The sequence below is a fragment of the Gobio gobio genome (assembly GCF_949357685.1).
Source record: "Gobio gobio genome assembly, chromosome: 6".
Classification (NCBI taxonomy): domain Eukaryota; kingdom Metazoa; phylum Chordata; class Actinopteri; order Cypriniformes; family Gobionidae; genus Gobio; species Gobio gobio.
The window spans coordinates 15,277,982-15,291,191 of record NC_137102.1 but is presented as its reverse complement, the minus strand read 5'-3'; the positions used below and the strand labels follow the sequence as shown (position 1 = coordinate 15,291,191).

The following is a 13,210-nucleotide window of genomic DNA, read 5'->3' as shown; positions in this document are numbered from 1 at the left end:
CTTCAAGGGGAAAACATTTCTTTAAACGAAAAAGAACCCCCAATTTAGGTCTGAGCTTTTTTAAGAGATTTTCAATATGAATATTAAAACTCGACCTTTCATCAAGCCATATGCCCAGGTATTTATAGCTGTTAAATTTTTCTATACAATCCCCTTCTAAGGTTAAAATAGGTGGAATCACAATTGTAGTACGAGTAAAGAGCATATATTTAGTTTTTTTTTGTATTTATAACCAATTTGAATTTGAACAATGAAGATTGCAATACCTGAACGGAATCTTGTAATAGCTCTATGGTTTTATTCATGGACTGTGCTACTGTATAAATAATTGTATCATCAGTGTATAAATGTAGTTTAGCTGTCATTACCTAGGTCTTTAATATATATTGAAAATAAAACTGGTGCTAAGATTGATCCCTGTGGGACACCTTTATTCATTTTTAAATTTATAGAAGTAACATTTTCGACTGAGAAATAATTATTGAACCAATTTATACTCATTTTACTGAAACCTACGCTTGTCTATCCAACAAAATTGTGTGATCTACAGAATCAAAGGCTTTTGAGAGATCAACAAACAGAGCAGCAAAGTGTCGACTATTATCTAAAGAAGTGATAATATCATTCCAATATTATTCAATTATTGTTATTTTTACATAAATAACAATAAATATACAAAATAAATAACAGTGGTATCAACCCTGGCTTCAATGAGAAACACCATTTGATGTCATTTTCAAGATTTTGGCAGAGAAAGCAACATTTAGTTGGTTATTTTTAAGTAGATGTGGGACAATTCTGAGAGTCAGGTTTTTTGGAATGACCTAAAGGTGGGAAATGGAAATTTCAATTTAAGTTATGCCACCTCTGGAATGCGGAATCAGGGACACATTTTGTATGTTTCGCACTCTTTCAGGGGAAATTCTGTGGAATAGATTTGAATATGTTAAAATGTGTTAATTGATCTGAGAGCTGAGAGTACTGCACTCTAATTGGTCACTGAAAACGTATCAAGTTAGCCAAAATATTTAATAAGCAAGCACTCAATGGGCCGGGGACACGAAACTATTTGTAAATGAAAGCCATTTTGTGATTCCGTGTGGACCATTTTCCTTTTTTTTATCTGTGAACTTCATTCCAATATGATTTATAAGTCACCATGTGGTCAAATTCTCCACACCTTTAATGTTAAAATGCTTACAATTCTGACTGTGTGCTTCTCTGCGGAGCCAAATACTGGGAGCTTTGTTTTCACGTAGTAAATACTGTTCTGAGAGTAATTTATGGTCTTAGTGGCAGCTTGAGCCTCAGGACACGCTGTTACTTATGTGTTTCTGCCGATGTGATTAGAAAACAAATGTTCTCCGTTCAGTTCTACTGTGACGCACCAATGACCACTAGGTTGATGGTAAGCCCTGCCTTCAGGACAGGATTCATCTCATATTTTAGCGAAAGATTCACTGCTTAGGAACTGGATTTAGCTGCTTGTATTTATTTTGCTTACAAATGTTGCCTCCAGCCCAAGGGGTGAAAGGAAGGTAAAATGTCACCTCACAACTCCCACGCAGGACTCCACCTCTACCTCTACGTGAGGTGCCAGGAACAATGACATGATGGGACATGTTGTGAAAATCTTCTCATTTCCTGTTTGTATCAGATATTTGTGGCAAACTATGGCACATACAATATTTAACTTCCCACGTAGTAATTCCTCTGGTTTACATACTTTATGATGAAAGTGTACACAAGATTATTTATTTGTATGCTTATTGTGTAGTTATTTTTTTTAACTGTTGTTTTACAATTCATTTTAAGATTTGGACATCTGAAAATCAAACTTTTGAAATAAATGTAAATGGGAATAAAGCAATTAAAGTAGAGCAGATAAGGTCATTCATAAAACTCAACTGAGGTCAGTAGGATGAAGGTGGGATGTATAGACTGGTTGTGTGAGCCTTAAGTGTTAGAGTGCACTTTAACTCCAAAATAAATATCAACCTTTACACATTCCTTGCTGTTTGTGGTATACAGTTGGGTTTGAACTTGGTTACACCACAACTGTCAGGTCCTTTGAAAGTGGAAATGTACTGTATGTTTGTATTCATGTACACAACAGAATTATAAGTGTCATGTACCTTTAAGTGATGTTACTTGCCCATGTAGTGTAGTTTTGTGCATGAACATAATAAAAGGATATTCATACCAATGAATAGCCTGGGGAGTTCTGGAATTAAACAAAGTGTTTACTTTCAGAAAATGACTTATAAAATGATACTCCAAAATATGGCAATATTATGCTTTCAAAAAATAGTTAGTTTTGTCAGTCCTTTTTACAAAACCTAAACACTTTACTGTGAAAATGTATTTATATATTCAAAAAGGCACCTAATTTGAGGAAATGTCTAGTTGCTGGGAAAAACGGTGGTTGTTCGGAATTTCCTGAAAGTACTGTACAGTAAACTGAATTTAAAATGCAAAACCTCACAACTGAAAAACAACATATAGTTGTTAATAATAATAATAATAATAAATTAACCTATGTAAAATTAGAGAAATTATGTTAAATACTTAAAATCCCATTAATTCCGCCTCAGCATCTTGTAGGGGAGAATGGGGCAAGATGAGCCTTTTTTACTTATGTGGTCCTCAAGATAAGAGAAAATAAGGCAGAAGTACAATGAAAGTATCTAAATTAATTTCAGGATGTTTCCTATTAAAATAAATGATCAGAATACATCTATGACAAAGGGTTCTAAAATATGTCTTCTTACAAAAAAAGGTGTTCCTGTGACTCAATTTACCCCAGGTTAGGGGTAAGTTGATCCGAGTCAGTGGGTAAGTTACCATCTGGGTGTAAACAGACCATCTAAAAGAATCTGAATCAAACCTATGTGAAATTGTGAAGATAATTTACTTCAATGATCATATTTCCTTTTACAAATAGTCATATTTCTTTTCAACTTAAACAACATAAAACCAACCAAATGAAGTTGAAATTTAATTTCTGAATTAAATTTAGAATAGTTTGCATTTCGGAAACAATATGTTGAACACCAAAGTTGTAACCTTCCCGAAAACAGAGTTTGTTTAATAAAATTAAATAATAATAATGTCACTTTGCCCCATATGCCATTTTGGACGACACTAGCTAGCTTACCAATTCAGGCTAATATTTAGCTAGTTTTATACATTGCTAAATCACCAATATAGATCATAAATATTTTAGACCTGGACAAATTTGCTTTGATGTACAGCAATTACATTTATTATGCTTACATTTTAAAGTAAATGGGTGTCTGGCAGAAATGATGGGTGGTTCCAAAATATATGGTACAAAAGTGTACAGTTGCCAAGAGAAAGGGGGCGTGTCAACTTACCAACTGGCTCATCTTACCCCACTCTCCCTACCTTACCTATGGCTGACAAGATTTCAAGGTAAGTATTCCTGCACAGATTTATTTCACACACACCCTTCATCTTTTATGAACAGGGCTATTATCTCAGAGTGTTCTTCTTGTTCTATCTTTCCCTTCTTCTTCTTCCAACTCTGCATTGTTGTACTTTTCCTTTATTTCAGTACTTTAGGCCTACTATCTCTTTTCTCAGTTCAGCATATTAGTGTGTGAACTGCAATTAGTTTGAAAAGCATTAGTTTGATGCCAAAAACGTAGGCTAAAATATGTAGGCTGTGTATAATGTTTTTTTTTTTTTTTTTTTAATGGTTGTTAACACTAAAATGTCAGATGTCTATCTACTCAGATGTACTTGTACAACCTGTTATCTCCCCTAATGCATTAGAACATTTTGGCATGGCTTCTAGCCAAATATGTCACCACCAAAGACTGTTAAAAAAAAAAATAGGCCACCACGAGCGCTTTTCAACTTTGACAACGCATTTATTTAGCCTATATCGCCATCTGCTGGAGAAATCCCAACTCAGTATTTTTATATATAATGTAGTGCTGACTGTTGTTATTATTATTAAGATAAAAACTACATTTCACTGATTGAAACTAAAAAGAACGAGGTCAAAAGAAGTAACAAATTAAATTAAATTAAAAAAGTATTAAATTGAAACATGATAGCGGTAAATATACAGCTATAACAAATATACAATGTCCCACCCAAATTTTAAAAGATTACTAAATTGGGAGTCATTGGGAGTATGCATACACACCCCTCTAATTAGTTCAGGAGTGTGCATACTTATGCAGTTATGTTTTTAATTGTATTTTTTACATTAAAGGTGCAAAAGTTCTGATAAATATGCAATAACTAATTATTAATATTAATAATAGTATTAATAATTGATTGATTTGGGTGGCGTCCAGAGTTAGACATGAGATGACACGTGTAGGTGTTGATTCGGGCCACAGACACTAGGGGGCTTTCTATGCGGAAGTCAACAAGCACCGATAGCTGCTTCCTGAAAGTGCTGGGACTATTCCGTACAAACTGGCATTTTCTGATTGATTGATTGATTGATCGATCGATCGAACCAGCCATGTCGAAGAACACCGTTTCAGATCGATTCAGAAAGGTTGATATAGATGAGTACGACGAAAACAAGTTTGTCGACGAGGAGGACGGCGGAGAAAATCAACTAGGTCCGGATGAAGCTGAGGTGGATTCTCTCATCAGATCATATCCTTTCAGTTCCATTACTTTTATGGGTCATTTTCATAGATGTCCTGCTTACTTGCAGTATGGCTATTTGAATGGTCGTTTTCTAAAAACACGATGCGTTGGCGTTAAGTTTCTCAAATTGACTATTTTTGCACTCTCGTCCAGACATGGGTGTGGTAGTCAGTCACTTCATTCATTTAGGACGTGCACATTTCACATTGTCACCACATTTTGCATTGCGGATTCAAATCTTTAAGGTTTTTTAAACCGCCACATTGCGGCTATAATGTTTGAAGAGTGTATAAAGCTGTGCCCTATAGATGTGGCAATTACTTAGAACAGGGTTGCTGTAGAAACACTTCCGGATGTCATCGACTTCCGGTTGCAAGATTGTAATCTGAGGGTGCTTGAAAAAAAAAAATACTAATAATATATAATTTCCCACAGATTATAATGGCTGCATAGTGATAATTATAATATAGTATAATTGTTATTAGTGAGTAGATATGGTTTCAGGCGTCCTGCGGTGCTTTCCTTAGTGCCTGATACAGGTAACCTGATGGGGGCTTTGCAGGCTGTCCTGAAGAATCCACCCATCAATACCAAGAACCAGAATGTGAAGGTGAGTAAAAGCTAAATCACTCTGAAATATCTTAAAGTATCAGTCGTGTTAAACTTTTATCATAATCATTCCCTACCAATGGTTCTTTTTTTAAATTTTTTATCTCTCATTGTCCCTAACACTATTCAAAGTCCCCATGACGTTTCCAGTTGTTCATGATTTACTGGATAAGGATTAAACAATATTTTTTACTCTCATTTTAGACCTTGGCTTAACTGTAAAATGCATCTTCATAAAATATATAACAAATGCACGTAGAGTTATACACTTTTATTATTGGCAGAGGCTATTTGTAACTAGATTTCTTAGCAACTAGATTCTCTTTACACTCAGTGAAAATAGCATATTTTCTTAGCGATTATTGCTATTTACACTAGATTCTAGATTCTATTTGCACTCAGTGAAAATAACATATTTTCCTAGCGTTAGATGATATTTACACTGTGCAAATAACTGTAGATGCTATTTACTAAGGGAAATAGCATACTAAGTTGATATATTCTTTTTACACCATATAAAAGTAGCAGTTCTTTGTAATATGTGTAAATAGTATTTATAGATAGATATTTATACTTTATTTGTACATTAACAGGATGCAATAATAACATAGCGTGTAAATTATTATATTTATTAAAATTATTAAATGGATGCCGCCTTAATGGGACAATAAGCCCTCCTTACACTTAACCCTAACCCTACCCAATAAATGCTTTTATTATAATTAAACATTTCGTTAGGCACTTTTTTTTCACATTTAGAACAATTTCTTAAGTTTTATTGAAAGTAAATGCCTTTCCGATGTGATTTGTGATGAGAAAAGGGATAAGAGCGAGCTCTGCAAAAGGTGGATTCGAAGCCGGGTCGATCGCGTCAAAACCAAGATCCATTAGCCACACCTGCAAACTTGTCGCTTTTCGGCGACAATCGCCGTTTTCTTGGTCAATTGGGTCATTTACGTGAATCACGTAGAACCGGAGAGTTTTTGTTTTGGGAGGGAGGGAGGGGGGGGGTTCAGTGCACGCGTATAACGTTACCGAACGGTCTGGTACCGAATCTTTAACAGTTCACAATCGGCTTGTTTGAAGCGCGGAACACACTTCAATCCAAGTTCCCACACGAACATATTAAGTATTCAGTCCATTTTATCACGAGATTCAAACGATAAATGCTGTTTTGACGCTCTATATATGGCGTGACTGGTCACTTCATGATCACAGTTCAAGCGGCCGCGCGTGAACGCGATCATCTGTGAAGGCGATCGATCATCTCTTACTAAAGAATAAACATGAATGAAGGTATGCTGAGGATACATTACAACTTACTGTCATGTATATATGTGGTGTAATCGCTAAATCAGTGTTTCAATGACGTCAATATAACTGCTTGTAAACTAAACCATAACGTTAGCATCACATAATTACCTCAGGCAGTCATTCAGTGTGCACAGAATTTTATACACTAGAGAAATCAACTCTTTCACTAAATACAAGCTCTATATTAGCCTATATATTCATTACATTTTACTTAACCTGTTAGTGATGTCTTGATTATTTCATGCATGTTAAATAAACCTGTCATGAAAATGACAGACACTGTGTATAAATTATTATATTTTAACAACAAATTGGAGAAGAAAACTATTTTATAATTAGATTTAGAAGTTAATGCAAAAACTGCCTTATGTGAAGTTTACATGTTTGCATACAATGTGTTATTTGAGTGTTGATTATTATACATAAAAATAAATAGCAACTGAATAGTTTGGGCTCTATTTTGTTAACCTTTAATATTAATGTGCAAGTAAGGGCTCCCTATATAGTTTACAGCAATATCTTCAATATATTTTTAGATATAATTTAATTAATTCAAGGACAGACACTTTTTTTCTTCTTCAGTAAACAACTGTTAAATCTAAAAAGCAATTTTGTAAAACTGCTGTACCGAACTCCATGATTTCAAAACTGAGGTACGTACCGAACCGTCAGTTTTGTGTAACACCTGCTGTCAGTCTTTTATTTTTTGTCATGCGTCACAACACTTCCTTGAGTTCCAGGTGTTTCCGTGTTGTAAATAAAATCATTTTTTAAATATTAAATGTGTCACTCTCTTTAAGTCACGCTCAGAAATGTGTCATTTGCATACCCCCCCCCCCCCCCCCCCCCCCCCCCCCCCCCACGTGCGCGACACTGTCACCTTTTTTATTTTGAGGAGTTTGCAGGTCTGATTAGCAATGCGCTTTACTGATTGCACCACTGAAAACGTTTAAGTCTGAGTTTTTTTTTAATGTGGTTTGGCCCAACAAGGAATTGTTAGGCGGAACTAGTGCGAATAGCACTTGCCAACAGAGGCACGCTATTTGCACTTGGTGTGAATAGACACTCCGTTTATTAATTTACATGATGAGTTTACCAGGTCTAGAAAAATATCTAACTAGCCTTTTAAGCTTTTCAAAGACTGTGTGAAAAAAAAAACATTTGTTGAGGGGGTGAATTGAAATAAGATTTTTTTTTTAAAGCTCATGCTTGTTTGTCTTATTTAAATAATTTTTGCCTGGTTTCAGAGACAAGGCTCAAGACTAAAATGCACATTTGAGCTGTTTTAAATGTAGATCTTCCTCAAAGTTAATTTTACTGCACAAATGAAGAGTTAAAAAAAGTAGTGTTTAAAACATCACATGTGTTGAAAAGAAAATATTTAATCTACATATTGCCAATCTAGACAACTACAGTAATATAAAGTTTGTCTATATTCTTAATGAATATTATCTGGTGAGGGTTTAAAATTATTAGATATTAATTCAATATTCAGGGATTGCTATTAATAATAGTTCAAATAATAATAAAAGCAAATAATTATACATACTGTATGTATTTGTATGTATTATAATCAAGGCAGCATTTAGTGCGAATAACAATAGATGCTATTTACACCAAGTGTAAATTGCAACTAGATTCTATTTACACTGTGAAAATATCATATTTTCTTACCGATAATTGCTATTTACACTAAGTGCAAATAGTGATAGATGCTATTTACTAAGTGAAATAGCATACTAAGTAAAAATAGTGATATATTATATTTACACCATATAAAAGTAGCAGTTCTTTGCAATAAGTGTAAATAGTAATTACATCCAATTTATACTTTTTGACAGATACATACTATTTGCACCTCAGTGTTGTACATTAACAGGATGCAATAATAACATAGTGTAAATTATTATATTTATTTAAATTATTAAATGGATGCCGCCTTAATGGGACAATAAAAGCCCTCCCTACCCCTAACCCTACCCAATAAATGCTTTTATTATTATTAAACATTTCGTTATGCACTTTATTTCCACATTTAGAACATTTTTCTTAAGTTTTATTGAAAGTAAATGCCTTTCCGATGTGATTTGTGATGAGAAAAGGGATAAGAGCGAGCTCTGCAAAAGGCGGATTCGAACCCGGGTCGATCACGTCAAAACCAAGATCCATTAGCAATACGCTTTACTGATTGCACCACTGAAAACATTTAAGTCTGAGGTTTTTTTTAATGTGGTTTGGCCCAACAAGAAATTTGCACTTGCCAACAGAGGCACGCTATTTGCACTTGGTGTGAATAGACACTCCGTTTATTAATTTACATGATGAGTTTTCCAGGTCTAGAAAAATATCTAACTAGCTTTTTAAGCTTTTCAAAGACTGTGTGAAAAAAAAACATTTGTTGAGGGGGTGAATTGAAATAAGATTTTTTTTTAAAGCTTATGCTTGTTTTGTCTTATTTAAATAATTTTTGCCTGGTTTCAGAGACGAGGCTTGAGACTAAAATGCACATTTGAGCTGTTTTAAATGTAGATCTTCCTCAAAGTTAATTTTACTGCACAAATGAAGAGCCTTACGCTTTACTGGTTACGCCACTGAAGATGTTGACATATGCACATTTTTTTAATCTTGTTTGGCCCAACCAGGCATTGTTAGGCGGAGCTAGTGCGAATAGCACTTGCCAACAAGGCACACTATTTGCACTTGGTGTGAATAGACACTCCGTTTAATTAAATATCATTCATAATGTTTATAGATGCACATTTCATGGCATTTATATATTTGCTTAAAATTCTCTTGTTTGGATATAGGCCATATGAGATTGGAGGTGTGTAATCATCTCAAATGATTAATTTACCGTATTGTTCCGAATATATGTCCACCTATTGTTGCGGGGGGTTTATTCACATGTAAAAGTCTAGACCCTGAATATAAGAGGAACTAATTTTTTAAGATGTCTTTCTAAGAAAAAAAAACATTGTCTAATATTTGGAACAATACAGTATTTTCAAGGGTAGTTCATCATTATATGTGTGTGTATGTGTGCAGGACCGGGCTGAAGGCCTCGTGTTGAAAGTGCTCAGCTCTTTCAAGGCTAGCGATATAGAAAAGGCTGTTCAGTCCCTGGATAAGACTGGAGTCGATCTGCTCATGAAGTACATCTACAAGGGCTTTGAAAAACCCTCTGACAACAGTAGTGCCATCCTACTTCAGTGGCATGAAAAGGTAAACACATTTTTTTTAAAAGAATAGTTCACCTAAAATTGATTATTCTGGCTGTATTCACTCCAGTCTGTCTCTCTGTCTGCATAGGCTCTCTCAGCAGGTGGCGTGGGCTCCATCGTCAGAGTGCTCACGGCCAGGAAGACCGTGTAATGTTCAGCACCTCAGCACCGTGGCAGGGTTGGCGGAGGGACTGGCTGACACAAGCCCTCATGGTCTGGTTTCTGCCCGCACTGCCAAACTGTGGAGGATGTCCAGTCACTCACCTTTTTTTTTTTTTAAAACGATCAAACATTCAGTCCCATTTGGATTGGTTGCAGTGAAGATAAGCACCTTGGATCTGTGTTGACAGAATGGTGATGAGAAAATGTTATTGTTGACCTCAGTAGATATTAAGCACAGACATTTTAGCTATTATCAAAGGAAACGTCTCTTTACTCGTCCACTTCGCATACTTCACATTCTCATACCTGTCCCGATGTAACGTCTCAACAGAGCAGAACAAACAGTACATGTAATCACATGACTAAATCATTACACAGTCATGTTATTGCAATGGCGTATGATGGAATGTGTTGATTTATGTTTTACTTAAAGGAACAGTTGACCCAAAAAATGTCAATTCTGTCATTTACTCACTCTCATATCATTCCAAACCTGTACCTTTTGACTTCTGTGGAACACAAAAGACTCACCGTTTGAGTCCAAACAACATTCCAAAAATGTTTTATTTCAAAATGTTTTCTTTTGTGTTCCACAGAAGACAGAAACTCATACAGGTTTTAACCAAAATGAGGATGAATAAATGATGACAGCATTTTTTGTATCTTTGGGTGAAGCTTTAAGAAGGTGACCAAGCTTTAGTTTGTAGAGAATGTTCTCTTTACACTCTCTTCCTCATCTTCACCTTTTTAAGCATAATCAGAGCTGGTCTGTCGCCAACATCAGTATTTGCTTTTTTCCTACTTTCGTAATATATTAGTTCAGAGTTGGTTGTTGAATCTAGCCTTATTTGAACGCTTTCAGGAGGGAGATTTCCAGCTCAATTTCTTGTGGTCTTATTTTCCTCCACGGCTTTCCCTTCAGTAATTCACACGTTTCCATCATCTCTTTGGTTTCATATCACACTGGGATCACATTTTATGAAACAAAAAAGGGAATAACTTTTCTTAAGTTGCCAAAAAAGTTTTGATTGTCATAAATGTGTGATTAATACTAGTGTGTTTTTGTACTCTTTACAGAAACAAAGATTTTTTTTTTTTATAACGATGAGTATTATTCGCATTGTCCAGCAAACGCGTATGTATATTTTGATCACATCATTTTTGAACTGTGTTACCAATAGTAGATCATAATTAACATAATTTCTCAACTTTGAACTCAGACTTTATGTCAGGTGCTGATGATATAGCTAACCTCTGAGACGCACAAGTGTTTGTGTATTCTCACAATTCCCACCAAACACAGCAGCAAGCGCTCAAGCTGCAATGGAGAATTTTGCTTCCACTGTGGTCTACTTATTTTTGCCATACATTAACAACGCGAGGAAGTCTCCACTTGCTGCCTTCACATGCTATCAGAATTATCGTAAATACTAGTTCCCTAGTTAAAAAATGACACATGAACGGCCTATTAAGTCAACATTTGAATGCGAAGAGTAATCACTTTAGAAGTGGGGAATTTACGATAACAAGTGAAGGCAGCATACATGAATGTTGAGTTTGCATCACGCCTGTCAATCATTTGATTAAGTGCAAAAATTATGAACTAGTTTACCAACTGCCTTATAAAATGTTCCTTTTATATTGTATGGTCCTTTTGAAAAATAAATGAAATGAATACAATCTTTTTTTCATCTGTGTTGATTAACCTCTGGTGCTCTTCGGTCATTTCTGACTAAAAAATTTCAAATTCTAAAAATCACAAAATTTCATCGGAATGATATGAAACTTGGTGACTTTATTGGCATTATTAGGTATGTGAACACAACACACAAAAAATTGAGGGCATGATTCGAGCATGCTATTTGGTCGTTAAAAATTGTTTACCTTTCATTATCTTCGGTCACAAATGACCGACCATAGGAAAGGAATGGGAAATCTGCAAAAATTCACCGAATTTTTGTGTGTACAATCTACAAATCGGCCACAATGCTGAAAAAAAAGTAATTAAGAGTGTGATATTGACACATCCACTCACACACAGACACCTATGAACCACCACTGTGTCTGTAATACAGAACAATGAATTATTGAATGGATTTCACATTCCATAATCTGTCATAATGCAGAAAAAGCTCACAAAAGTGAAGGAGTGACACTCTAAAACTTCTCACACACCCACGAACTGTGCACTTGGAAGCTCAGGCTTGATCCTTTGCATCTTTCTGAGTATTTTTAAAAACAAAATAATTCACAAAGTGTTATAATTGAATGAATGTTTATTTTTTTATACAAATTCTGAATAGAAAATGGGTAGTAAAATGCTTCCTTGCTTTCTCTTCCTAACACGATGATAAGGTTTGACTGTATACATCATTATTATTATTATCATAATGAAAAAACGAACACTTTAAATCACAATTTCTAACCACAAAAAAATCTAAAACTTTATAATAAATAGTCTTTGAGATTGTTTAAATATATATATTAAAATCCATCTTTAAAAAAAGTGTTCAAAAGAGAACTATGGAATTCACAAGCCTCTCCATAGAGACCTCTAGTCTAGTGGTTACCAGTGTTGGGGGTAACGCATTACAAGTAACTTGAGTTACGTAATAATATTACTTTTTCCAAGTAACTAGTAAAGTAACGCATTACTTTTCAAATTTACAACAAAATATCTGAGTTACTTTTTCAAAAAAGTAACGCAAGTTACTTTTTCACATTAATTTGACTGACAGCTCTCCTGCCCCCATGTTGAGAAAAATAAGTGCAGAGGCGTTGTGTGTTATTGTTATTGTAGTTCTAGACTAAATGTGAGCATTTATTTATCTCACTTAAACAATAAAGATTCTGTACTCCTCAAAATGAATAAAATCAGTCAAATGCAAAATCAGAGGACTGTGCAAACCTCCAATAATTAAATGTTAAATAAAACAACTATTTTTATGCATAATCTACCTTTATATTTAATTGACCAATGTCTTGCTGCTGACCTTTGATGATGAAAATTACTAGATTTTTTTTTATTGGTAAAACTTTTTTCTCCTGCTTCCTATTCTACCATTAGGAGCTGCGTCCTCTACTGTTCATGCAGGAATTTGCATTTGTACCTCAGCCTGGGGCTTATTATTTCAATTTTGGTATGAAGAGGTCTTTACCGTTGTACAAAAATATAACTTTTTTGTTATAAACAAAAACAAAAACAAGCCCAGCTCAGGTGAGAAAAAGTAACGCAAAAGTAACGTAACGCATTACTTTTCTTAAAA

The 13,210-nt window shown here is 34.6% G+C and overlaps 1 protein-coding gene across 1 annotated transcript; it reads left to right on the top strand.

Moving 5' to 3' along the window:
* The first annotated feature begins 4,410 nt into the window (after nt 1-4,410).
* On the top strand, nt 4,411-11,618 carry arpc5a (actin related protein 2/3 complex, subunit 5A). Its single transcript, XM_079820228.1, has 4 exons — nt 4,411-4,645; nt 5,177-5,248; nt 9,607-9,783; nt 9,871-11,618. The coding sequence occupies exons 1-4, from the start codon at nt 4,505-4,507 to the stop codon at nt 9,931-9,933; spliced, it is 453 nt and encodes a 150-aa protein (XP_079676354.1). The 5' UTR covers nt 4,411-4,504; the 3' UTR covers nt 9,934-11,618.
* The last annotated feature ends 1,592 nt before the right edge of the window (nt 11,619-13,210 follow it).

Bases quoted from the DNA above. Each gene is read 5' to 3' on its own strand.
- arpc5a (XM_079820228.1), top strand. From the start codon at position 4,505: ATGTCGAAGAACACCGTTTCAGATCGATTCAGAAAGGTTGATATAGAT. The intron at 5,249-9,606 runs GTGAGTAAAAGC...GTATGTGTGCAG, and splicing joins CCAAGAACCAGAATGTGAAG to GACCGGGCTGAAGGCCTCGT. The intron at 9,784-9,870 runs GTAAACACATTT...CTGTCTGCATAG, and splicing joins TACTTCAGTGGCATGAAAAG to GCTCTCTCAGCAGGTGGCGT.